The following is a 25,183-nucleotide window of genomic DNA, read 5'->3' as shown; positions in this document are numbered from 1 at the left end:
TTACAAACGATTTAGCTGTCATAACCATTACTGGCAGCTTCAGCGGGTATCCTAACGTGCAACCCATTGCGATAGAGACGAATGAGATTCCATTCTCACCAACAAATCCAACAAACTGTTTTGTTCTGGGTTGGGGCACGGATAGTAATTATAACACTGTTACTCTTCTAAGTCGCGTTGATTATAAACTCGCTTCCGATGCGTCTTGCGGCCGTAAATCTGCCTCGTAAGTACAACATGGGCATGGAAAACTCTTTTGAATGATTTAGGTTTTCAAGAAATATTCCATTTCTCTGATTGCAGATTGCAATGCATTGAACCAGTGTCAGGAAGCATTTGCTACGACAACATGGGCTTTCCGCTAGTGTGTAACAATCGATTGTACGGTGTACATCCAATGATATATGCGTGCGAGACAGGCTTCGTAGTATTTGCAAAGTTGCCAACCGCTAGTATTCAAGCGTTCCTGTCTCCTTTGCTGCCAGCTCCATCATTGGTAGCAGCAACTCCTGGTAAAAAATATTTTACATGTCCCTGCTCATCTTGCTAGAGATAAGGATCATCGAACGCAGAGAGGTCACCTTGTAGTCGATGATAACGTGGCGATGTGACAACGTAATAAACCCGGCAAAGTAAGCAGCGCAGAAATGTGTGGACGTACATGTATCACGTATTTCATCCGAACAACTATCTGTGTCTTTGTAACACTGCGTCGCTTGTTGTTTGATCAGCTCTTTTCCACAATTTGACGATCTCAAACCAGTGTCCCGACCTGTCTCTTTGCGCTTTGCTAGAACATTTATACGAAACCTAGTTTTAGAGCCTTTCATCCAGGCATTTTGGTAGTTCACTTAAGGGCTTAAGGGTGAATTGAAACATCACGAAACACTCATGTATTTTATTCCCATTAATGCATATGTTTAATAACTCGTGTATACTTACTCGTTCCAGTTGTTCTCCAAAGCTTCACCTTATCAGCCCCTCTCGTATCACGTGACGTACATTTTACCTCTCTTTGCTTTCGCTATACTATTGGGACTGAACAAGTTGAAGATCCAATCATACAGGGATGCTGAGAACGTAAATAAATCTTAACCGCGCTAGTGAAACTCGTATGGATCAGCCGCGGGCCGCAGATTGTTTGTTTAGATTGTCGCTTCTCGTCTTCACGCTTTTTTGGTACAACGGATTCGTGAAGATTGGTTTCCGTCGGTCTCACTGACACAAACTCGTCGTACCAGCCTCCGAAGAGTCACATTTAATATGTACCCCTTTCTCAGGCTTTCGAATGAAACGAAAACTCAATTAAACAAGTTGAATTTATATGTATATGTTTGTATATACGTACAATAATATATTTCCACTGTCCAATCGGCGTCGAAAAGCTACCTTACTCGCGGTTTTAAAGATCACCAAAATACGCAACAACTAAAATACAGCAGCAACAGCAATTTGCCCAGGACATCATATAAAAAAACGACCTGCCATTGAATTGGCATTGGTTTAGAAACGAAAGCATGAAAACAGACAATCTGACATTCCTCTAAACTAGCACATTATAAGCGCTGCTGGAAAGAACTTGTTAAAAGCCTATTGTGCTATCGAACCACACGCCCACCAAGCGTGATTCCTGACTTTGGCCGGTGTTTTGTGTATGGAGAATACTTTGCGCATGCCCGACAAGCTACTGCACCGGTGGATCGGCGGTACTACACTATTGCATTATAATATCTATGTCTCGGCAGTTCTCCGCACCGGATAGATGTGCTAGAGACGAGTTTCACGTATAAAAAAAGGAAAGTAAATATGAAAGCAGCAGCGCTGAATAATGTTAGGGGGATTCTGCTGTTGAAGCGAGCACTTCTCCCATAAGTTAGTGGTTATACAAAAGATGTTTTATGCCGTTTTGGTTCAATTGGTTGTATGGGTTACATATGGGTTGTAATCTTTCCTGGGGCTAATGTTCGTTATTTGTTGTTCGTAATTTCACGCTGTTTCTCTCCATCCTCTGCCTTCCAGCGATTCGATCATTCGGTAATCATTGTTTCGTATGTGATCCATTTGATCATTTCTCTTCAGTTACATCACGTTTGTTTTCATATTACTAGGAAACAAAAACGGGCTTCATATCTTCTCATTTCTGTATCTATAACCATCGCTCGTTCAATTCTTGCTGTCACAAAAAACTACCTTCGTTCATCCATCACTTGTAGACATTCAAAGATTCTGTTCACTTTAGGGTGGAGTGAAACTAGAACTTTCTCTTGATCTTTTTTTTGTTTATTTGTTACTTTCTCCCTCTATCTCTCGCTTTCACTCATCTGATTCTAGAATTTATATCAGTTCGTTTCGAATTTTATGATTCCTGTCACCCTAACATCACAAACAATGCACCATCATTTTTAGGGACATAATCTTGATATCACTTCCATGATATAACTTAAATGAAACGCACCTCAAGCAGGACCAGTAAAAGTTAGAACAATAAATTTGACCTATAGGTAGGAACGGAAGCAAATGGAATAGGCACCAGATCATGCGTTAACATTGCACTGCGTATGGTAAACAGTAGAATTAAAGCAGTAATAAAGAGACAGAGCGCACCCAACGGTTTAAGAGGTCAGTGGTGGAATATATGCGAAGCGAGAGCGTGAGCGAATTTAATCTCAACTGTTTTATAAACATGTACGGCTTTATGTACGAGTTAAACATATTAAAGAGTGTTTCCACGTAGAGACTGCTAAGCGTTAACGGAACCTTTAGCACCACCTTTTCGTGTAGGATCGTCGCATACAGAAAAATGTTTCTTTTTCATTTCGTTCGCTGGCTGTTTGAGTTCCTTCATCAAACAGTGTAAAAGAATGATTGTGTTCGCACTAGCCATCTTTCTTGATTCGCATATATTGTTCATCTCCTTGACAGAGCTCGAGCATTTTTATGATTTTTCTTTTCGTTTACTTAACTAAAGTAACAAAATACCGTGTTCAGAGACGAAGAGCATAAAGTGAGCTGCATTGTTCGCTTTTAAAATGAAACTAATACTACCCATACATTCCGAAGACGCTATCCGTAGTACGATATAGTGAATAATATTAACCAAGACTATAACATACGCTAAATAAGACGTGCCCCCATAAAACGGTCAACTAATTGTGAGTAACATGACGCAAATAACCTACGACTGTACGACTAATCAACTATCACGTAACATTCATGGAGAGGAAATACTTTACAAAATTCAAAACAACTAACGGCACGCTGCTGAAATCGTTTTGATCTTGTCTCGTTGATCCGTCAATCATAGTGAAGCGTTTAAAAGCGTAATCAAACTGTGTTTCCCCACTATTCCTAATAGCGCCCAGTGTCTAGCCTAAGACCTGCCTGTTCTAAAGCTATACCCCTTTCAATGGTGGGTACATCGGTTACATGCTAAAAGGATCCTCAAGAGGGTTCTTCTAAAACCACAAAAGTTAGTTATGGGTAGTAGCACAACTACTGTGATATTTCCATCATTTTTTAGCCAATAACTAAACAAGCGGAAATACTTTCACAGTCTGGTATTGCTACAGTCTCTCTCTCGAGGGACATTCGGAATTCGTTCGTTGCACTTCAAGAGCACGGGGAGTCGGGATAGTATTACCATAAGCCTAAACAGCACAGACAGGCCAAACAATATATTCTACTAATAGTTTAGTTAAACAATAGAGACTACTATTTGATGTTCTTCCTTATTCATGAGATCGTTATCGATCGTAATCACTGCTCTAATGGTGCATTCCTTTCCTTGTTTCCGATCTACGCGTTCATGTTAACCACGAAATAAGCGTTCGGTGGACAGCTTTTAAGAACTATATGATAAACGTATAGTGTGTATGTGTTATATGCGACTCGATCATAGTCAAAATGAAATCTGCATTGCATTAATCCTCAAACTTACAACAAAGACGCTAAACAAACTATTAACGCTACCTACAATTCGATTTCTTTCCCACTCCTTCCTCACCTTTACCGGTGCCTCCATCGGATGGTACTCTCATTTCAGCGCACTTTGTGAATTGTAAAACACTAAAAGCAGCACGCACATGTGCTACGATTGATAGGAAATTAGATATTGCTACTCGATCACTATTGCTCTGTCGCTAATCCCTATTCGTGACTTTTGACAAACACACGCACAACTACAATTGTCAGCATTTTACTGTGTGATCGAGAAAACAAAAATTAATACTAACGATAACGTTAACACCCATCGCATCATTTGCAAATAATTGCTAAAACAGCTACGCTGTGCACGGTGATACGGTTGGATTAGCGCGATCAGGAAAGGGGCGGCACATAGTCCATTGTCTTTCTCTCTCATTGTCTCTGCTATCGCAGTTTTCGGCATTAGTTAATGTAATAATCGCCATCGAGATCTTCGCTCGATTCCGTCGACGTCAGTGTCCAACGGTTGTTGACATCACAGTCGGTCGGATCGCCGAGTGTTGAACTCTGGTTGTAGGCAGCACCGCGCAAGTTGGCATTGCTACTATTGCTGACAGAACCTTGATAGAGCCGGGTCCCTCCGCCAATGTTAACTACACCACTGTGATAGGATTGAGACCTCAGAACGGAGCTAAAAAAGAAAAAAAAGGAAACGGAGAAGTGAGCACACACACGCACAGTTATCGCATGATATTCCGTCCCGGTGATGGCGATCCATGATATTGATCTGCTACCAACAATCTGACCGCTGGATTACTGTTAAACACACACCCAACAAACCAATTATATTTTACAAAATTATACTCATATCCCAGTCCTTAAAACCGTATCTTAAATGATTGATAGCAAGTCGCTTATTGCAATCTATCTTTTCTCTGTGAAACGACTCGCATTCCAATTATGAACGGGCAATAATTTCAATCAAACGAAACATACTGAGCGTAAAATCATGATCTTGAAATTTCATGCCCTATGAAATGTTTGTCCAATGGGTTTCCACGAAAGCGTCTCCCAAATGCGAGGTACAGTTCTACCTGGCTTCTCTCTCACGCACACCACCTATCGACTATGATACGGTACGTAAGGGTGAACAGTTCTTCATTACCTTCCCTAACATAGATTCTTATCAGCGTTCTCCGAAATAAACAAACAGTACATTCATAGATAAAGCACTGACACCAGCGCACTTGCGGCACCGGCTACATATATGTGCCGTGAACGCTTTGACATTATCACCACAATATGATAGGCCTTATACAATATACAAAACGCAACTCCGGAACACTGATAAGGGAAGAACCGATAACCATCAATCAATAAAATCAATCTGTGCGCTGGCGAAATGTTAGATATCATGGTCAAGGCGATAAGTGGCGTCAAACAAGCCCTTCCCCTCACATGACCCCCCACTGCCTGATGTTACCAAAAACGATATCAAAAGCGTGAAAGGGAAACTCAAAGTAAACGCAGCAAGATAGAAAAGTCATATCACACAGTAAATAAGCAAAACAGTACACGCAACACACGACAACACAAGTCAAAAGACAGCATATTTCTAGCATTTACTTTGTAGCCCTTTGCTGCAGTGCAGTGAAAGATAAATAGAGAAATGATGAAAGAGGATCAGGTATTGAGATCCACCTTCGGAAGCGGAAGAGAAGTAACGACGGACAGATAGAAGGTCAGACAGATCTAGCATCGAAAGGAGGGGGAGGGGTGGTGAAGAAAAGCAAAAAGCGAAGCAAACCTTTCGTTCGATTTACTTTGCCGTTCCGAGAGTAGCTGTTGCTGTTGCTGCTGTGCGGCAATTCGCTTCGCCTCCTCTAGCTGCTTCTTTTTGCCTTCGAGGGCAGCCTTCATCGGGTCGTAGCTTGCTCGCCGACGCCACATCTCCAGTTCCTGTTCTTTGGCGATCTTCAAGGCTAAAAAGCATAAGCAAACACTCTGGTTAGCAAGCCCTAAAAACGGCCTAGGGCAACACACTACACTTACGATCCTTTTTCGCCGCCCCTGTCCCTGCCGATCCACCAGTGCCGCTGGATTTACTGCCAGTAGTACTGCTGGCCGATCGAATGCTACGGGCGCTCATCCGCGTAGGATCCGTGCGACTCATGGCCGACGAGACGGATGCACTGCTCGGGCTCTTCCGGACACCCTCCTGGCGGAGCAGATAGCTCTTCGATTCATCCTTCTTCAGGAAGTTGGCCGCATTCGAGGATTTGTACTTCGAAATGTCGAGATACTTTGGTTGCACCTTACCCGCGGAGGGCAGAGCGGCCGATGAGACGGTCGAAGCGATCGATTGACTCGACAGCTGCTGCTGGTTGCCCTTACCACCGAGCATCGACTCCCGGCCTGCAGAGGATTTGCGCATATTCAGATCTTGCTTCATACGATTCAGACTGGAATCGCGGGGCATCGAAGCGCGATCGCGCCCTAGCGCACCCATTCGTGTAGCAGCCGCCCTTCGCGGTAGTTCCGGAGTGTTGGGACAGGCAGCCGCACCACCACCACTGGTCGTTTGCTTGCCGGAACTGGAAGAGGCGTCCGGTCTGGTAGCTCCAGCGGCAATCTTTTTGTTCTGCTCCATGCGCATCAAGAACGTCTTGTTGTAGCGTGTATTCGTCAACGGTTCCTTCTCCATGCGGATGCCGCTATCGTCCTCTTCGTCTAGCAGCTCCCCCTCATCATCGTCATCATCTTCCTCGTCAGTCAGTGAATTTGAGGAGTAACCGCCTGCCGCTTGCCGATTACCACCGATCTGCAGCTGTAGCCCATCGTCGTCTCCATCGTCGTTGATGTAGAGCATCAGCTCGTCCGGATAGTTCGGATCCATCACAAGCTGATGCCTATGATGCGGTGGTTGTACCGCATGATGATGATACTGCTGTGGTTGCACATTATCCATGGCCATCATCTTCTTGAAGCTCGTACTACTGGCCGATTTTTGTATCTTTGAGCCTCCCATCGACCGCCGATCACTGGCCGGTGTCGTTCCCTTCGCGGACAAAGTCGGTGTCGTCGGTTTCACAACCGTTTGCTTCACCGAAAACGAACTCGAGCGCTTGATGGGTGATGTAAGGTGTTGCTGCTGCTGCTGCTGTTGATGGCCAGCGGATGCGACCGTCCGTTGTGCACGAATCTGGGCCCTCGTCGTTACTCCTGCACCACCAGTGTTGTCCCTCACCATACCACCGGATAGCGCTTGTTTGGCACCTGTTGAATGTATGTTATGTGTTTTGTGAGATTGCATCGCTGCCGATTGGCTGGCAGATTGGGGTGCTGCTCTGCGTGGTTCTAGTGACATTGCCCTTGGCCTTGGCATTGCGTTGAGTGTTGTCTGATCGCTTAGAAGAATTCGATGCCTATCGCGTTCCTCCTCCTCCGCATCATCATCGATATCTTCCTCAAACTCTTCCTCATCATAATCTGCACAATCGTCAAGCTCGCCTTCACCAACCCCACCACTACCTTCCTCGGTTGCGTAGTACCCTGTAACGTTTGGCTGATCAAACTGCTGGAAGCATTTGATCGGTTTTGGTGGCAACGAAGACATCACACCCTCGTACGAGTTGTGGCGCGTGTGCGCATGGTTCCGTTTAGCCAAATCCATCTTAGGACTCGTGTTGGCGGTGTTCAAGCTTCTCGTCATATGGCCAGCTGTCGCACCACCGCCGCCACCATTCGCAAGATATGATGCACTGTGGAGCGGCGATCCTAGCGCATCTGGTGTCGTGCCGTCGAGCGAATGATTCCGCTTGTGGCCACCGGCACCAACACTCTGGTGCAGCTGGTGTTGCAAATGACGCTGTAACTGCTGCTGATGGTGAAGATGCTGCGGGGAATAGTGAGTCGAATTACTACCGTTGGTGACATAGCTACCGCCGAGTGTCTTCTCGAGCGGATAGATCGCTGACGGAGAGTCCAGCGGCGAATGCAGTGAGTTCATCGGTGACACCTTGGGTGACATTTTCCGCGAAGCCGGACTCAGCGGACTGGAGTGCGAGGAGCTGTTGCGCATAGAGTTTCTTCGTTGCAGGTTCTGAAGCGTTGATATGGCCGCGGCCGTCTTCTGCAAATACATCTCCGTCTCATTGCCCGATAGATCCTGCAGAAGGAAAGCGAAGAAAGTGAGATGTTAGCTAGACTGAAAACTCGATTTCATTGGCTCACACGTGGCCAGTGCTGACGATGTGAAATAGAAACCCCTAAAATGCACGCAGCATCAGACAACATATTGCTTAATCATTCCTCAAATATGCTCGCGTATTCAAGGCCATCAAAGCGTGGTTCGGGGGGAGAACCTGACAGACCTCGCGCTCTCCCTGCAATGCCACCATTTTATCGGTGGTTGGGGATGGTATTTCAGTTTCCTAAAAATAACTATCCCGTGCTCCAACGAGGCCAACGTACACAACCCTTGGTGTGGCCTAGACACACTGACGAGACGTTGTCGCGCAGCTGACTGTACGCCACCACCACCACCACCACCACCATGACAGTTACTGCCGCCCAGCATCAGCCTGCAACAGGCGCAACCAGTCACTGCACAACGCGATTCTCTTTCTCGCTCCCTGAGAAATTATTAAACCTCATCCGGCATTCAGTTCTCCGCTGGGAAATCATCGAATCCTGACCTCCAAAAGGTTTGGCAAGATGTGAAGTTCACGCTGTAGATGCGCCAAAGGAAAATGTCCAAAACTGACGAAAGACCGGAAGACACATACCATCGGTGTGATGATTGGTTTCCCGGAGGGGGGACATTCATTGCAACCGTTGATCAGATGTTTCAAGGTAATTGAATCCAACAGTTGCTAGCCAATAGGGCCGCATGCGATCGCCACCAACAACAACAACTCAAAGAAGGGACACGGGTTCTGGGAGGTAGCATTTGATGATTAAAATAAACGTCCTTCAACGGTTTGTTGCCGCCACTAGCCACTAGTCAATGTCTCGAAAACTAGTGTGAGACTAGTCGCTCTCGGACATCGAAATAATTCAATGTTGGTGTTCTAAGGTTGTAAATAAGAACATAGACACGTGGTAGATTAGCTACGCTTTACAATACTAATATCTGCGACTAAGCTTCTAGCTTTTCGATTCAAGAAATAAACCTTATAAATTGAAAGCAGTTGTCGCCTGGCTGATGACTCGTGGCCTTCCGAAAGTAAAGAATCATGTTCCAGGCGAAAGCCCCGGATTAATCACTTGATATTGGCCGTCACTTAGCCTTGAATCGACAGCTTTTAATATTCCATTTCTGGATATAAACGCTTTACCACAGATGGATATCCACTCTCCCTCCGCAAAGGAGCACAGAATACTCATAAATCTCACTATCCGATATGGTAATGCCCTTCCAGCTGATCATATTTCTCTCTCTCACAACAACAGCAACAACGCGTTGTGGCCAAGAGCACCATTCTTCTCCATCATCCACAAAAAAGGAATTATCGCAACGTATTGAACACCGGAACATCGTCCGCGAAAAAAAAACGGAAGATAAACCATATACGGCAACGTCCCTTGTCCCCTAATCGTTGAATTTGCATAAAACCCATTATTATCACACCACCCATCCCAGCGTCACAACGCAAGAGATGTTGACCATTACGTGCCGGGGACGTTGTTCAAGGTCCCGGTATTCGTAATTAGGAAGGTGCCCGCCCAGTGCGCACTGTGTGAAGTGAGATGTAAAATCCTTGGCATTTGCTGAGCCGAGTATCGAGTGTGTGTTCCTTGAAAATGATGTATTGCTCAAGCGTGTACGCGCTGATGGTGTTGTGCAAGACATTGTGTCAATTTCGTCTCTCCATCACCATCTGGTTGAACATGGCGTGTCTTCATCTGCATAAGCAGAAGCTACAACTATTCTCATCAAGATTCCGAAAAATCCAACTCAGGAACCTCATAAAACCACACTAAGATTGGCATATTAATTGCATTCACAACGCACTCGGAACCCGGGCATCGTATCCTACACGCAGCAGTGAAGCCCAGGTACAATCGTTGTTGAAGGTAACAGAGATGCGCTGCTACATACCCCACCCGGTACGGTGCAAATCGGCATCTCGAATGCCACATCATCCCACTCACAGTTCCGGCGCGTTCCGGAGCATTCGCAATTCGTTTTCGACGCCTTCGACCCTTCCATTTCCGGCAGCTGGCACGAAGGGACCTTGGCGCGGAATAGCATTGCATTCCAACGTACGTACTTCCGTACTCTCTGCGCTCTCATCTGCCAACGAATCTCACGAAATTTGTAGCATACAAACTGTGGCGCCCCCGGTTCGTGACGATGAGCCCCGACTAATCATTTAATTGGAAGCCATTAGCAATTCTTCCCTCTTCCATTTAGTGTGAGAGAGTTTCTGTGGTAGGTGGTGCAAAACGGGGTAGGAAAAACAATACAAGCGGAACAGATCTGGCGGCATTAACATCCGAGAGGCAAGTTTCCGCCAAATTTTTTGGATGCTGTGTATAACACGCGCCTATATGCTAATTCCTGGTCCCCGCACAAGGCCACGCGTCAATTAGTGTATGTTTAACAACCCTTTTTACACCTTTAATAAGGTACCAGAGATCAGAAGCCAATTCACCGCCCGCAGAAGACAACAGTCAACGTTTGGACAACACATCCTGCGCCCTGTAACAGTGACACTCACCGTGCGCGGTTCGTGTGCAATTAAATATTTTTTGCGCTTGCGGTTTGTTGAAAAATGAGGAAAATAACATCGAAATCATCTAAACGACAACAAATGACACACGCACACACACAAACACAAACACATCACCGTTAATCGGTGGCCCGTTAATTGCATCGATTCGCAAACACTTTCCACATCACTGGCACCGCGATTCGCGAACCACTAATTGTCTCTCATCACGATGACTGGCCTTCGTCCGCTACCGCCGTGCGCAGTCATTTATTATGGGGCCACTAATCAATCTTTAACCGTTCAAAAGAAAAGATAAGTGAAAACCACCTGCTCCTCAGGTTACGCATTTTGCAATCATTCGGAAGAGCTACAGTATCTTGCTAGCACAGTAACCAATGCAATTAATCGATTCATCGGTGGAAAATGGAATGGAAAAACGCGGGTCTCCGACCATTAGTCATCTGTACACACGGAAGCACACTCGGTCTCGTTGAGCAAACGACAAAACGACGCGAACAGAAGACCGGTCAACAGAAACCGGGATCAAAAAGGGCCACCGGAAGAGAACTGAAGCGGAAAATCATGGAGTACGAGAACGAAGTGCCCACAACAACGATCGCCTTTGATTTGCCAGCCATAACAAAGGCACTGGGGGTTGAGTTAACTTCTTCCAGAGAAATTTGCAGAAAGGAAAATGAAAAACCAATCAAACGAGACAGAGTTCAGTGCGACACCGGGGGACACTACATCACCGACTGCACCGTGTGCCCAGGAACTAATTAAAGCCGGAAGGCGCAATGTTTTGCTTGGATTTCATTTACCGTCAACCTTTTTGCCATACCAACAGCTGTGTCGGTAGGTGGTAGTATCTGGTTGAGGCGCCTTGCTGGCGGCCTGACAAATTGTAAAACGGCACGTACATTCCCTGTACGACACATGTGCGACAAAGGCCACATACTCACGTTTTACATTGACCACCGTGCATCGTTGCTGTATGCGCGAGGTGATAAGTTCGACAAGATTCGATCGAGAGAAGGTTCAAGAATGCACACGATAATCCTTGAGAACTCTTTCTTCTCCCCAATACATACACATTCACTGAAGAAAATTGTAAAATGATTTACAGGAGATGGAGGCGTCTCCAATATGTCATCTCGCCAGTAAAGATTCAAGATTATGAAGAATTGATTTATGATTTGTGACCTAGAAGGTGGATTTTGACTTTTCCCACAAAGAACCACGAATGGTAAACGCCATCCCAGATCCATCGCTACTTCCTCGTCGTCGATTGATAAGAATCCCTGTTTTTTTTTTTTGTTAATTATCAGGGAGCTCTAGAAACAGCAGTAGCAACAACAACAATAGCGCGACATTGAGGACACAGCCGACAATGCTACTAAGCTCAGCCAACTGTTATCGGGCAACGGTAACCGATAAGGAAGGCATCAGCAGTCTTCGATGAATTTGACACAAAAAAACAGGTTTAAAGACAATCATAATTTGCGTCCATTCCCCGGAGTGAATCATTCGACCGACGGTTGAGGTCGCGCTTTTCTAAGGAAATATACGGGTTCATACGTTCCGGAGGTCACCAAACCGATGCAATATGGCGACCGTGTTAAGGCAGCGTATCGGTGGCCATCAAATGGTCGGTAACATCAGACGTCGCGCAGAGAACGCACAGTCTCCGGAGGGAAGTGATTGCGCATTAGTCTCACAGAACAAAGCCCATACATCTACGTCCTACGTCTGAACCAAGGGATGCGAAAGCGAATCAGGGATCCTTCTCCATTTGCTGCTAGCGGTAATCACATTTTCGTTCTATGCTTCAGTATCGCCCAGGGTTAGACGACGTCGCACGCACAATAAATTGACCCGGACGACGTCATAAAGCACTGCCCATCTTATTTGGCTACGATGGATCACTGGGTCCGGAATTGAATTCAAGATTTGGTCAGGCGAATGCCTTTCCGCATGGTTGTGTATCCGTGATGAGAACATCAGTTAACGCACCGCTTAAAACCACCTGTTCCTGTCAACAAGACGGTAAACGACAAACAGAGCCCAGACCAGAACAAGCCACAAAATGGTTAACGCAGCATCTGATGCTGTTGCTACTACTCTCCTGCAGTATCGCACCAAATTTCCTTCCACAGTTCGGTGGCCTTTACACTCTGTGTCTCGAGCGAGTGCCGTTAAACGGTTGTTCACACCGCAGCACAGCTGTACGGCTTCAAATGTTTACACATTCGCCAGAAATGGGGTGTCTTGTACTTTTTGTCCGAGGTACAACCGCTTCTTAGCGTACCGATGACGAAGACGATGCCGGTGGTGGTGGTGATGGTGCATATATTATTTACGACCGAACCTCACTCACTTCCAGATGGAAAAGGCTTGGGTTTTGCGCGGTTTCAACGCCACCACAAGAGTCGGCACACTCGCTTCAGGAGGCAGCACTACAAATGAAGACAAAGGCCAGGTCGCTAAAGAGATTGTGCACGATTGTGCGTTAATCAAGAGTGATCGTAGTGAGGTTGGTGCTTCAGAATATTTAAATGTAATTCTTGCATGCTCCGCTGAATCACAGATTGGATGAATCAAGTTGAGCAGCAGAACTAAGATGCGAACAAAAAGGTTTCGTTTCAGTCCGATCTAGCTAACAGTTATTATTAATAATTTTGTCCACAGCAAGATTTGTCAAAATATTTATGTACGCAATAATCAATGTACTTTAATTTGATTCCTAATGAAAATAATATATTGGATCTCAAATGACTTTTAGTAGCAACTTCTACTTTAAAAAATTAAGTACATCATCCCCTTATAAAATCTATTACATCAGCACTTAATTGTACTTTCACTCGAATTCGCTGTACTCTGGAGGTAACTCATACCGTACAGGTGTTACACACATCCAACTAACCTTCCACAACGCGCGTTGACAAGTCAACCATGACCGACGCCTGACACCTTTAGCTTCGGCAATTGTTGCCAGAGTCGCAAATTAAAACCTCTCTTACACGATCGACAACACACGATCTCACCGCCATCATCATCAGCAAGCAACAGCTCAGCCAAACACGGATTGACAAGAGTAGCACGCGTATGCTGTCGGATGGCATAAAGTCACGTTCAAGCTAATGTGCGATGTGCATGGAAGCGTAAAATCCATATACGATCGATCGTCGCCGGCCTCTTCTAGCAGAACGTTCCAAATTGAACGCACGCGAACAAACACACGCAGTTAGGCATACGTCTTGTAATGTTTCAGAAATCATCAATTCATGCCTATATGCATTTATGCAAACAACATATGCTTAATGAATTCATACAGATGTTAGTCTCAGGGGGGCAAGGGGCTCGCATCCCCGCATTTAATTGCGAATCCAACGAAAGCCTCATTCATTCATTTATTCCCAAACTCATCTTTACTGATAATCAGATTGATGATACCGTAAGTTAGTCCGAATGATGAATTCATTCCCTAATCACCATCACCGCTGTCTGTGTGTGTTCAAGTCCAGAGCAGCAATACCCGTTATCTCACCGCGGTGAGCAAGTGCACCACCCCCCGAATTCACTCTCACTCTTCCGGTCTACCTTTTACTTCACGGTCGCGTGAGCTCTCGCACCATAAAAACCATGACCAAGACGACTCAGACCACCGTAGCAGCGGGGCTGGAACGCTTATGCTGCTGTAGCTCTCGCTGTCACTGTCTGATGTCTTGTCTGTCATGCCGAATACCGCTCCAAACCATCCACGATCGTGATCTTGATCTTCTTTAAGCACACCCCGTCGGCGCTGAGGACGACGACACCGCGGAACGGCAACTTCGTTTTCACGGGCTATTTATGCACCCCACGGGAGGGATGGCCAATGGGTGTAGGTGTCGTCGTAAAACTCGGTCAACCACCAACCACCAAGCTGCCCATGATCATTGATCGTGCGCCGTGAAATGCCGTTTGCGTCGGAGCTTCATTACTAGCGGAGTGAAAATTTGGAAGTCGATGTTCGATTCGGTCGGTTGGATGGTTTACTTGCAAATATCATTTTCTTCCAAGAGACAACTCTTTCGGGTTAAAAAAAAAACCAACCGCCAGAAGATGCTTGTATGGGATTGTTTTCGTTGAAAAGAACGGAGCAAAATCCAGACCGAAAAGTCTGGGTCGACGGTGGAAACCAACAACTGCAGACGAGTTTGGCGAATTTCATCCACTTCGAGCACAACTTTCTATCAGTGTTCGGTTGAAAAAGATGCGCTTACTGGCTCAACCGGTGCTGCAACGAGCTCTTCACTTTCCAAGCGGTGCTGGTCTCACTCACGAACGATCGCCGTCGTGCTCCAATTGTCATAGGTTCAGCCAGAATCAATGTCGTTACCGTTGCACCATCTCAATCAGGGCCTGTGAAACCATTTCTACTAAGAATACTCCAAGGATTGGGTCGTCGTCAGACAGTCTCATGACTCTCCCATCGTCCGTATGACCAGTTGGTTATAAGAATTCTATAGCGAGAATCTTTTGTATTAGGTCATTTTAAATACAAATTTTTGGCTAAAGCTATTGTGCAACTCATAATTACATTACTTTCTATTTGAAAAGTAGATGCGGACATGGAAAAAGTTCCTTTTTTTAGTTGGAAAACCCCTCTCCTTTCATCACATTTTCTATCCACTTGTGATCGTGCCGACGATGGAGACCAGTTTCCCCTAATTAGTGCTCCCTCCTCTGAACCCAATTCCCACGTCCTCCAAAATCAATCACCGACATTTTTTGGGGGGGGAGCTGGTCTGACCTACAGTGACGCGATTTTTTCTGCCCCTTTTTTCCTAGCCGAGAAACTAGGTTCGCATCTTTCATCTTCAGTTTTTCCGCTTTGCTTCGGCCAGTGCAATCGGCAGGCCGGTCGTAAGATACGCGAGAGAATATTGCTTTCCGCCTTTTTAAGCGTCAGACCATTAAAACCAATAAGATGCACCGTTACATGCGAGGTGGTAGTGGTGGTACAATTTGGTCCGGTTTGAGCAGTGCAACCGTCCGGCTAGCCACCGTCGTTGGTTGGGCACCGTTTTCACCGACTACCCTTTGCTAAACTTTGGGGTTCGTTGGTGGAGGTAGCTTCGTTCCCGGTGCCCATATCGTTCCACCAGAGGAAACACGCGAAACAATGTTTCTTTTTTCGGGTTTTGGAGTAAGAAGACACGGAAGAATAGATCACGATCGCGATCGCCATCACAAAAGTAGATGAGCGTATCCAGCACAAATTGCTTAAGAGCATACTTACATCTAACATCTAGCATTAGAAATTACAAAAAGGTTCTCCCGATTAGGCCACCGCTTTCTAATGACCTAATGGCGGATAATTAGGGCCATAGTACCGCAGCCATAAAGGAATGCTAGATCCCAGAGAAGAAAAAACCGCTCCTTAGGTAACTTAGGCTAGTATAAACATAAAACAATTATGGGCTACAATCAACCATCTCCAGTCTCAACGAACCACAAACCCAGTGTTTCATACCCTCAAAAAAATCATCCCTTTTTTGGCGGTGGGTCTTATTCAAATTCACATTTTCGCAACCACCTCAACATCACCATTAACCACAAGACGCACGTCTCGTTAACGGTACAGCACACGGGAGCTGTGTGTCGGCGGGTTTTGGCCGCTACTATCGCGACTCCGTTTCTCCACAACAATCCATCTTTCACGGTCCATGGGTGTGTGTGTGTGCCTACAGGGGAGAGCCAGTGGCAGCATGAAGTTGTTGAATTTTTCAAAATCCTTCTCATTGCACACACGTGCTGGGCACATAAGACATGGTGTACAACGGAAGTGCAACGACCGCTGAGCTCTGGTGATCACGGTGGTTTCACCAGTGGTTTTTGCGCCATAATATGGCCTGTCTGCTTATCACATGGCGCGAAGCCGGGTTAACAGCAGACGTCAGCCAGCGCACCAGGTTTTCGGGCAGACGTAAATTAGATCGTCTCGTGCATAAACTCAGTTTCCCGGTGGCATGGCCATAAGCCGGCGAAGCTTTGGTAACTCGCTTTTCTTTTAGAGCGCTTCGTGAGCCATGACATTGAGGCTATGGTTATACGGGTTTTGATACGCTCTCGATAGTATTGCAAAGTAGTAAAAATAATGGAATAAATATCCTTATCACCCTCCTCCAGCTTATTGCAATTCGCAATCGGCGCAAAGGCGCATCAATCCGGCCTCATTGCAATATAAAGGTTTGCTATATCGCTCTGAACAACATGCAACAAAATTATGCAACAAGTATGTGTCTCATTTTAGACACTTAGCTTAGTCAACATCAACTTTATATTAAATAACGTTTAATATTTTGTAAAAAAAATGAAGAAACTCGCATCAATCGTTGATGAAAACCTTCTGTCTTAAAGTCTGTTAAAACACTTGACATCGGTTAAGAAGGAGCGGCCAGATTGTCTAAATGTAACGAATCTTTATCTGTCCATCAACTGCTAAAAGGAATCGTGAGAGAACGTTGGCGAAACCCCTTCAGATACTCGATACTTGATGACGTCGTCTCTACTTGTGTTTTCCATCCCACCGTTGACTGTTTATGGCATTTCTCGCGATCAGACCACACCCTAAACCCGAAATGTGCTTCAAGTTATTGCACCCGGTAAAATGGAAACCCTGGATAAGCTTCCAACCAACCGTTTGCTTCCTTCGGCCCGTATATCAACATCAGCAACAGGTCTCGCGAACCATGATATAAGACAACGTAGCGCGCCCGTCGAATTATGACAGTAAAACCCAAAAAGGACCAAAGAAACTCCTTCACGTCGGGGCACACCGGTACCATTTTCGCCGGAAGCTCAATACATCACCAACACCGACGGTGGAACGACGGACGGTGTCAGCGAAAATGTCCGCACCCTTTTTTTGCCGCGGGTGCGATTGATGTTCTCGCGTACCCGATGGCCATAGTGGAATGCCATAAACCTTCTTTCGACCGTGAAAGCACGGGGGACTTGGATTAATTAATGATCACTGCGACATGCGACCATTAAGTAGGGCAATCTATGCAATTCAAAGAAGAATATAATATAGCCTACTGTGGAAGGCGAAAGAATAATTAGTTAGTTATATGTTTGCAACGCAAAACTAATGAATTCCAATAACTTAAAGTATCTTTATGTCTCGATGCAATGGAAATCAACAAAACCGACCAGAAATGGTCTTTTGCGTTGCAATAAACCTCACCATCCCAGGTTCTAATCAACGTATATGCATCTATAGATCCGAAACCGATCGAATGTGAACGGACGTCTTATCTGATGATAATTAGATTGCATCGTAGTATTCCAATCCAGGTGAGCCTAACGAATAAAAGAGAGAGAGAGACGAGAAGCGAAACTTCCTGACCGTTTAGTCACGAACTGGTCTTGATCAACCTTGGAGTTGCCACCAGGCACGGGGCCTTGCTTTCAAAGTTACCAACAATGCAAACGCTGCGATCAAAGTCCACATAAAATCAACCCCTCAGGCGACGACTGTTTAGTCCCTTTCTATTAGGTCTATTGGTATGGTGATCCTCAAACAGTGGACTCCCACTGGACACCAACACTCTTCAATCCGTCACCCTAATCCACCACGAAACTGAACTAAAGCGGAGACAACTAACAGAAACGTTTGTTCCACGGCTAAAAACGAGACCGTCGCGTGACGAACAAAATTTCGTACCTTCGCCTAGGTTAGTTACGTCCGGTACGCTCAAGGATAGGGGAAGTGTCCAATACGCTCCGATCCAAATCCGAAGAAAAACGTCATCTAATCGCAATTTAAAAGGGAATTCAATACGAAAACGGGGAAAACCAAGGAAAGCGAACCGAGCGAGCGGCGAAACTCTCTCAGCGAGCGCGATTTCACAAATCGCTGAAAACGAAATTGACAATTGACAATGAGAGGAGAGGGTGGGGTAGTGTGGGGTTTGGTGTGTGAGTGGCACGTGCGCTAGACGGTGCTAGATTATCGATCCGACCTGGCTCCCTCTGTTGACCACACACTATAAGTCCATCGTCGGGCACACATTCAAAACAGACTCCGATGATCACAGCGTTCCCCATTAAGGTATCCGTCCGATCTGGCGGCTGATTGGCAAACAATTGCGATCTACATACATTGCCTCTTAGGGTACCCCTCCACTCGAGCATGTTTACACACATGCAAACCGTTTGAGCATGTGTTGTAGGCAGCACTGGGAGAAGGGAGCGGGGGTTGCGCTTCGGTGTACTAATAGACCGAATCCCGTTACTGCCTCCGCGGTTTGTGCAACCATTTTGTTGGCAACAAATCTCCATCGTTCGCGGCTCTCCACACACTCTCGGTGTCTCGATTCAACCCGTCGTTCAGTCGTGTGTTTACATTGGGGCGCTCCTTGAGTCGCGCTGTAGTACCGTGATCGCGATCAGCTTCCACAAACGCGATCCAGCAGCAGCAGCAGCAACAGCATAAAGAGAAACCACCCTACCAGTGGTGGGAGCTCCCAATCCAAAGCGCATACCATTGTAGGTTTGTGCATGGTTCATGCTATTTTGCATATTCCGTTCGCTGGTTGACGGTTTCGTCACCGCTAAAGAGCTGAATTGGATGTGAAACCTACTGTAAAAGGTGTCTGAGAACACCTTCCTTCCTCTACTGTTTACCTTGGGTTAGGTTAAGAACAAGATAAGCTATCGTAGACTCCGACTATGAAACTTATCATCTCAGCTGTGTGCGTGTTGTTTGCTCCACCAAGAGCACCAGCTGTAGACGACCGAACCATCGCTACCGAATCAAATGGAAACAAACAAACCCGTGGTTCATGCCCATGTGCAGCCTCCCCCCGAATTGATGGAAATCTGTTTGTCTGGAAAAGCGACTATGGAAAGTGGTTACAGGTTGCTCGTGATGATGATGATGATGATGTTGGTGGTACGATCGCGATCGAGAAAGGAGGAGAAAGTGCACCTCCTTCTGGTCGGAAGATCGAAACCGAATCCGAACGAACGCCACATTTGTAATGCTCACCCCACCTCCATCATCGCTGTCGTCGCTGTGATGTTATTCCATTTTTCATGTTGTTGATTTGCTTTTTTTTGCAATCCATTTCGCTCTTCACACCGATCGCCCCGTGATCGGTTTTAGTGCAGCATCTTCACTTGCCGCAGGCTTTCTGCTGATGATGATGGCGATGATGATGTTGGCAAAAATAGTATCGATCATGAGCGGACACGATTGTCGATCGCAGGGAAAGAAAATAATATTTTGGCTCTTCTACATGATCATCGATGGGATCCTATATGATTTGCTGATCGTCAATCGGATCACCAGCTGTCGATCGGTCAACACACACTGATCAACAATGTGAAATCGTTTAAAAATAAATTACATTTCACAGCAACTTCCGATTTAAACAAGGTAAGACGATGTAAGGAACCGTTCATGATACTTCAAGATCTTTCTTATTAGTCACTCCACAATGAAGAATTTGTACAAAATAACGAAAAGTCACTGTTTGTACAACAAAGCGTATGATTGGGTGTCTGAACAATTCTCACCATAGATGGCATCTTCGCACCATAGACCATCCCTCGCGCTGTCGAGGTATCGGTGATGATCTCATCCAACAACGATGGAAGCCGATTCGTCAACTGTAGAGGGTGGACTAGTGACGTCAGACGACTGTCGCATATTCGGCACATGGAGGTATTCTACAGACTGTTTGTATGTGTGGTCCGTGAGGTTCCCGCCCTTCCACAGACAACATTTAAGGCAGTGAAAGCGAAGCGGAGACACGCGATTTGAAAATGTGTCATAACCGATCGAATCGGTGGCCGCGGCAATCTTGTACATGCCGTACGCTCTGTTCAACCTGCCTCGCGTTAGCCAGTAGCGATAGACAACATCACTGTCTGTGCGTATGGAGCACTGGCTCTTTCACTACCTTTCAACCGGAACTACCGGCTTCCAACATCGCCATCGGATGAAGTCACAAGCTGATGAATCACGCTGTTGTGGAAGCTGAGAGGCTTTTATCGGACGATCGCCAGCATCGCCGATCGATCATTACGCATTGTATTGAGGTTTATGTTTTTATATTCTCTCTTTGTATTTCTTCGCAATACATTGAACTGGAAGCTTAAGAAGTTCCCTGTACCAGCTGCTCTCCTTAGATGTTTCAATTACTGCAACATGATAATATTACGTCCTCAAAACCGGATGAAAAAGAGGATAGTCACCCGCTGTAACCACACCTATATAAGGCCGACCTGGTTCACCTGCCCGTATGAACAGCGTCTTGAGTCATCCACAAGACCAGTGTCATGGTTTGGTGACCGCTTCCCTACTGTTCCCCCTAATGTGCAACCCCTCTGCTACTTCATTTTCACCTCGTCACAAGGTATGACCACGCAGCACACGCTTCCCCCCTTCACGTCTGTGGATCCTTTTATAGGGGACCTGGAAGTCCAGTAAAACGGTCTGGAATTCAGTGGAGCGTACCATCGGACACCATTTCTGGGGTGCTACTGCTGTACCCAATACCAATCAAGGTGGCCTCCAACCTCCCTCCTTCGGTCTATACCGGTATCGTGTATCCCCGAGAGCGGTATTCTGTGCAAACGGTAGACCTTAAACGGGACACAGTAACCAAGGTGAGACTTACCGAATTGCTTCCCTGTAGACTCCGGTTTCGGCTTAAGCTACGTGTCCGTCCTATCGATCCAATCGGGGACGGGATTTTGCTTGGACTCATCGGTGGTTTCGAGGCCACCGACACGGACGACACACCGACGGGTGAAGGATTATTGCTACCACCGGCGTACCGGCGCATCGAACCCCTCGAACCAGCTCGTGTGAACTCATTCATCGTTTCGTTCGGTGGTGAGATGATACCGGATCCCGCGGCATGCGGTCCCCGTCTCGCACTAGCACCCGAACTACCCCGTAGATAGTTCGAGAGCTGCTGCTGCTGTTGCTGCTGCTGTTCCCGCCGATGGTCCAGATTATCGCCAAACTCCTCGTACTTCCGCGCCGACTCGTAGTAATCACTCTTCGCCATATCGATGTCATAGTCGTACCCGAATTGATTCCGCGGATGATTGGTGGACTCACCCCCGTAGCTGCGTACCATGGACGGTGGTACGGTTCCGCCTGCGCTCTCTACAGGACGGCCATACGCGGGGACAGTCGGTGGCTCATGTGGATGCACCTTCGGACTGGTCGTCTTGGAGAATTCGCGCGCATTCTTAGCCCACTCTTGAATCCAATCTTTCTTCGACGTGACCGACGTTAGGGCGGCCACATCGGAAGGTGTTTTCCGGTGTCGATTCTCACCGGTCTGCTGCTGTCCGGCAGCTTGTGGTGATCCCTGCGTCATCATGCCATGCTGCTGTGCCTTTTCCGAGTCCGTATAACAGTTGAGGATCTTGTGCTCGAGCTGCTGGTCACCAGGGGCCGGATGAGCTTCCTCCGTTTCCGTACCATGGATATTAAGTTTGGCCACCCCCTGAACGTACTCGGAACTGTCGATGTGTGACTTCGATAGACTATTCCGACGACGGGCCACGACCTTCGGGTTATCCTCGAGCGTTGGTTTCAGACTGAGGATACCACTGGTCGTGACGGACGTGAACGTTCCCTGATCCGGAGACTCCAGTTCCGCCAAGCACTGCTTGCGCTCGTGCGAGGCCTTTCCACCCTGGGTAATATTTTTCATTCTCGATTTCAACTTCTCCATGTACGACTGTTTGGCTTTCGTGCGATCCTTCTCTGCGCCGGCCGACTGCGCCATGGTGATGGCGGGTTCATGAAAGTACGAAACCTCAAGAATATTGTGTTTCCGCTTTTCCGGTGCCGTCGTACCGGCCGCTGGCTTGGTATGGCCACTATCACTAGCAGCATTGGCGGTGCTGGTAGCTAATCGCTCCAGATCGATCACTTCCAGCTCCTCTCGGAATGCTGTCGGTCGTACGGGCCGATCGGTTGGACCAGGAGCGATCACCGGTGCTGCAATCACCGCTGCGCTGCCACCACTAATCCGATCAATGTTCATCCGTTGCTTTTGCTCCTCCGTGTAGTTGTCACCGTCGAGCGTGTAGGTACCCGTTTCGCTGACCTCATCACCGTCACCCTTGGCCGTACGGAAGTTCTCCAACGGTGCCTCCAAACACGGTATGCCACCGGATGAGTCCATACTCTCCGCGTTAAACTCCGAGCTTGAGCAGGAGCTGTCCTTCATGCCGGTTGCCTGCTGATGCTCGAGAGCCAACGCCAATGTGGTAGATTTCGGTGCGAAGCGTCCTTTCGTCGCCGCACTAGCTGCCCTGCTGACACCTTTCGGTGTTCCCCCTGCGGTGGCCACCGTATCCCGTTGGTTCGGTGCGCCACCACTATTCATCACCGCTTCATTTACGCTCGTTCGCGGACTCCAGCTGTGGCGTTTTCCGGGCACCTGATCCCGTCCAACGCTCCGTTGGTTCTTTTCGCGCAACTTCACCGCGACCGGCCGGCCACCGGAAACGTCCACCATCATCTCCATCATCATCATCGGCTGTTGCTCCGCTCCGCTGTCGGCGCCCTGGGCCCTGTTGCGACGTGGAAGGTTCACACTCTGTGGTACCCGTTGCTGTTGTTGCTGCTGCAGGGTTGACGATGGCGCAACCGCCATTTGTCTGACACCCGAGGCCGATTCCAGCTTGGAGAGGGATTCACCACGCCGGTGGCGTGCCTGGAACCGTTCCAGCATTTTCTCGTGCCGCTGCGTATCCACCGCCTTCCGGCCGTCCCCGAAATCGATCGTAAAAGCGAACGCATTTCGCACCGATTCGGCCACCGATGCTTCCGTCGACGCCTCCTTGGTTGGTGGTTCCTCACCGGCCACACCTTTCAGCATGTCCTGCAGCGACACTCCCTTCTCGTCGGCACCAGCGCTGGCGACACCGGACCGGGCACCATCGGGTGCGTCGACCGGTGTGTCACCGTCGCTCTTCTTCGAGTTTTCCGGCGTACAATCCGTCTTCTCGTGCTGCTGCTCCGGATCATTCGGTGTGGACGGAGACGACATCACGGGCTTGAGGGGTTGTATCGGTTGCGCCGGTGGTGTCGTCAGCATTCCGGTCGCAACGGCCTCCACGGGGCTCACTAGGTTTGTCCTAACAGCACCTAAAGGGGATGGTGATTGATTGCGAGTACCGCCACCACCACCACCACCAGCACCAGGTAGATTACACTGTATTTCCATCCCGAAGGGATCCATTTTTCCGGTGGATACACAATCGAACACACACGCGCACACACACACACACCCGGCAGCAGGTGGCCACACCACTCCCTCCTCTTCTTCTATTTCTTTTCCTTTTTCTTTTGCTTCTATTTCGGTCGAATGCACTCACTGCTCCTCCTCAATCACGGCAGACGCACACGAGAGAGAGAGTGCCGTAGGTTACTTCGTTTCACGATTTCACTTGCAAACCTGCTTCTTCCTTGCCTAGACACCGCACACATGATCACCACTTTGGCAGCATCCTCAGCACCACATCACATCCTGTGGCAAGGAGGCGCGCACTTGTTTTGACGGCCGCGGCGACGGCTTTTCACGCACACAGGACGGACGGATGCGGCTGCATCACCGTGCTAGCACCAAAAAAGATAAGATGAGAGCACCGAGATGTGGCACCCGGAACGCCGCCCAACAGCAGCTGATGTCATGGTTTCGGCGAAATAGCGCGACGTTGTTCACGGTTCAAGAGCGCATTCTCACGAGCTACGAAGAGAGAGAGAGAGATGTTAGACAGACAGACAGGACAGGATCTCCAAGGGCTAAAGGATATCCGGAGGCCGATGCAAAACACCTGTGTAACCAGGAATACGCGAAGCAGCGACCACGGGCCTGCGCTGCGCTGCGACGGTATTCGGTTGTCCTTTGTTTGCAATACCGTCCCCGCCTGTCTCTCAATTCCGGCGCCACGATGACAGCCCCCAAAAACCTGATGCTGTCCTCCAACGAACCTGCTCCTTCGCAGGGGCGTCAGAGGAAGGGGATGTTGATAGCAACCACCACCCCCTCGAGGCACCGAAAACAAGTATCGACACCCGTCCTACTCCACCAGTAGGCCAATTGATTTCGCTCTGCTTTGCTCTCTCTCTCTCTCTCTCGCTTATTGGTGTTGCGATGGGAAATTGCCTTTTTTGGTTAGTTTGTCTGGTCTGTTGGTCTGGCTCTGGTTGGAATCCCCGAAAACGAATCAAGGCAACCTGCGGAAAGTGTGCCACTCCTCAAAACCGGATCTTCCAGGAGCAGCAGCCAGGAAGTGAGCCAGACAGCGGAGGCGCCTACTCTAAAATCGTCATGGTAACACTCGGTTCACTTCGGTACGATTCCGTGGGGCCACTTAAACCTTCGTCACCCTTCGAAAACTGGTTAGAATAAACACTTTTTTCTGTTTCTGAACACTGAACGCTGTTGGTACAGCTGGTAACCAAACCGCGGAAAGCGGGGAGCTGGGGGGGACTTTATTGAAATCCACCC

The 25,183-nt window shown here is 47.6% G+C and overlaps 1 protein-coding gene across 3 annotated transcripts in view; it reads right to left on the bottom strand.

Moving 5' to 3' along the window:
* Positions 1-1,325: 1,325 nt before the first annotated feature.
* The window catches only part of LOC125956262 (uncharacterized), a 24,226-nt gene continuing 368 nt past the window's right edge, over positions 1,326-25,183 (bottom strand). Inside the window, exons 2-5 of one of the 3 annotated variants that reach the window (XM_049687957.1) lie at positions 21,320-24,418; positions 5,977-8,092; positions 5,732-5,906; positions 1,326-4,615 (exon numbers count right to left, since the gene is read on the bottom strand). In XM_049687957.1, the coding sequence (XP_049543914.1) occupies positions 4,387-4,615; positions 5,732-5,906; positions 5,977-8,092; positions 21,320-23,911 (5,112 nt within the window). In that variant the 5' untranslated portion in view covers positions 23,912-24,418 and the 3' untranslated portion in view covers positions 1,326-4,386. The remainder of the gene's footprint in view (positions 4,616-5,731; positions 5,907-5,976; positions 8,093-21,319; positions 24,419-25,183) is intronic. The other 2 variants (XM_049687960.1, XM_049687961.1) reach the window with 2 other exon arrangements.

This window comes from Anopheles darlingi, chromosome 3 (genome assembly GCF_943734745.1).
Source record: "Anopheles darlingi chromosome 3, idAnoDarlMG_H_01, whole genome shotgun sequence".
NCBI classification, from domain to species: Eukaryota; Metazoa; Arthropoda; class Insecta; order Diptera; family Culicidae; genus Anopheles; species Anopheles darlingi.
Note: the sequence above shows the minus strand (reverse complement) of the source record. Positions and strands in the feature narration are given on the sequence as shown.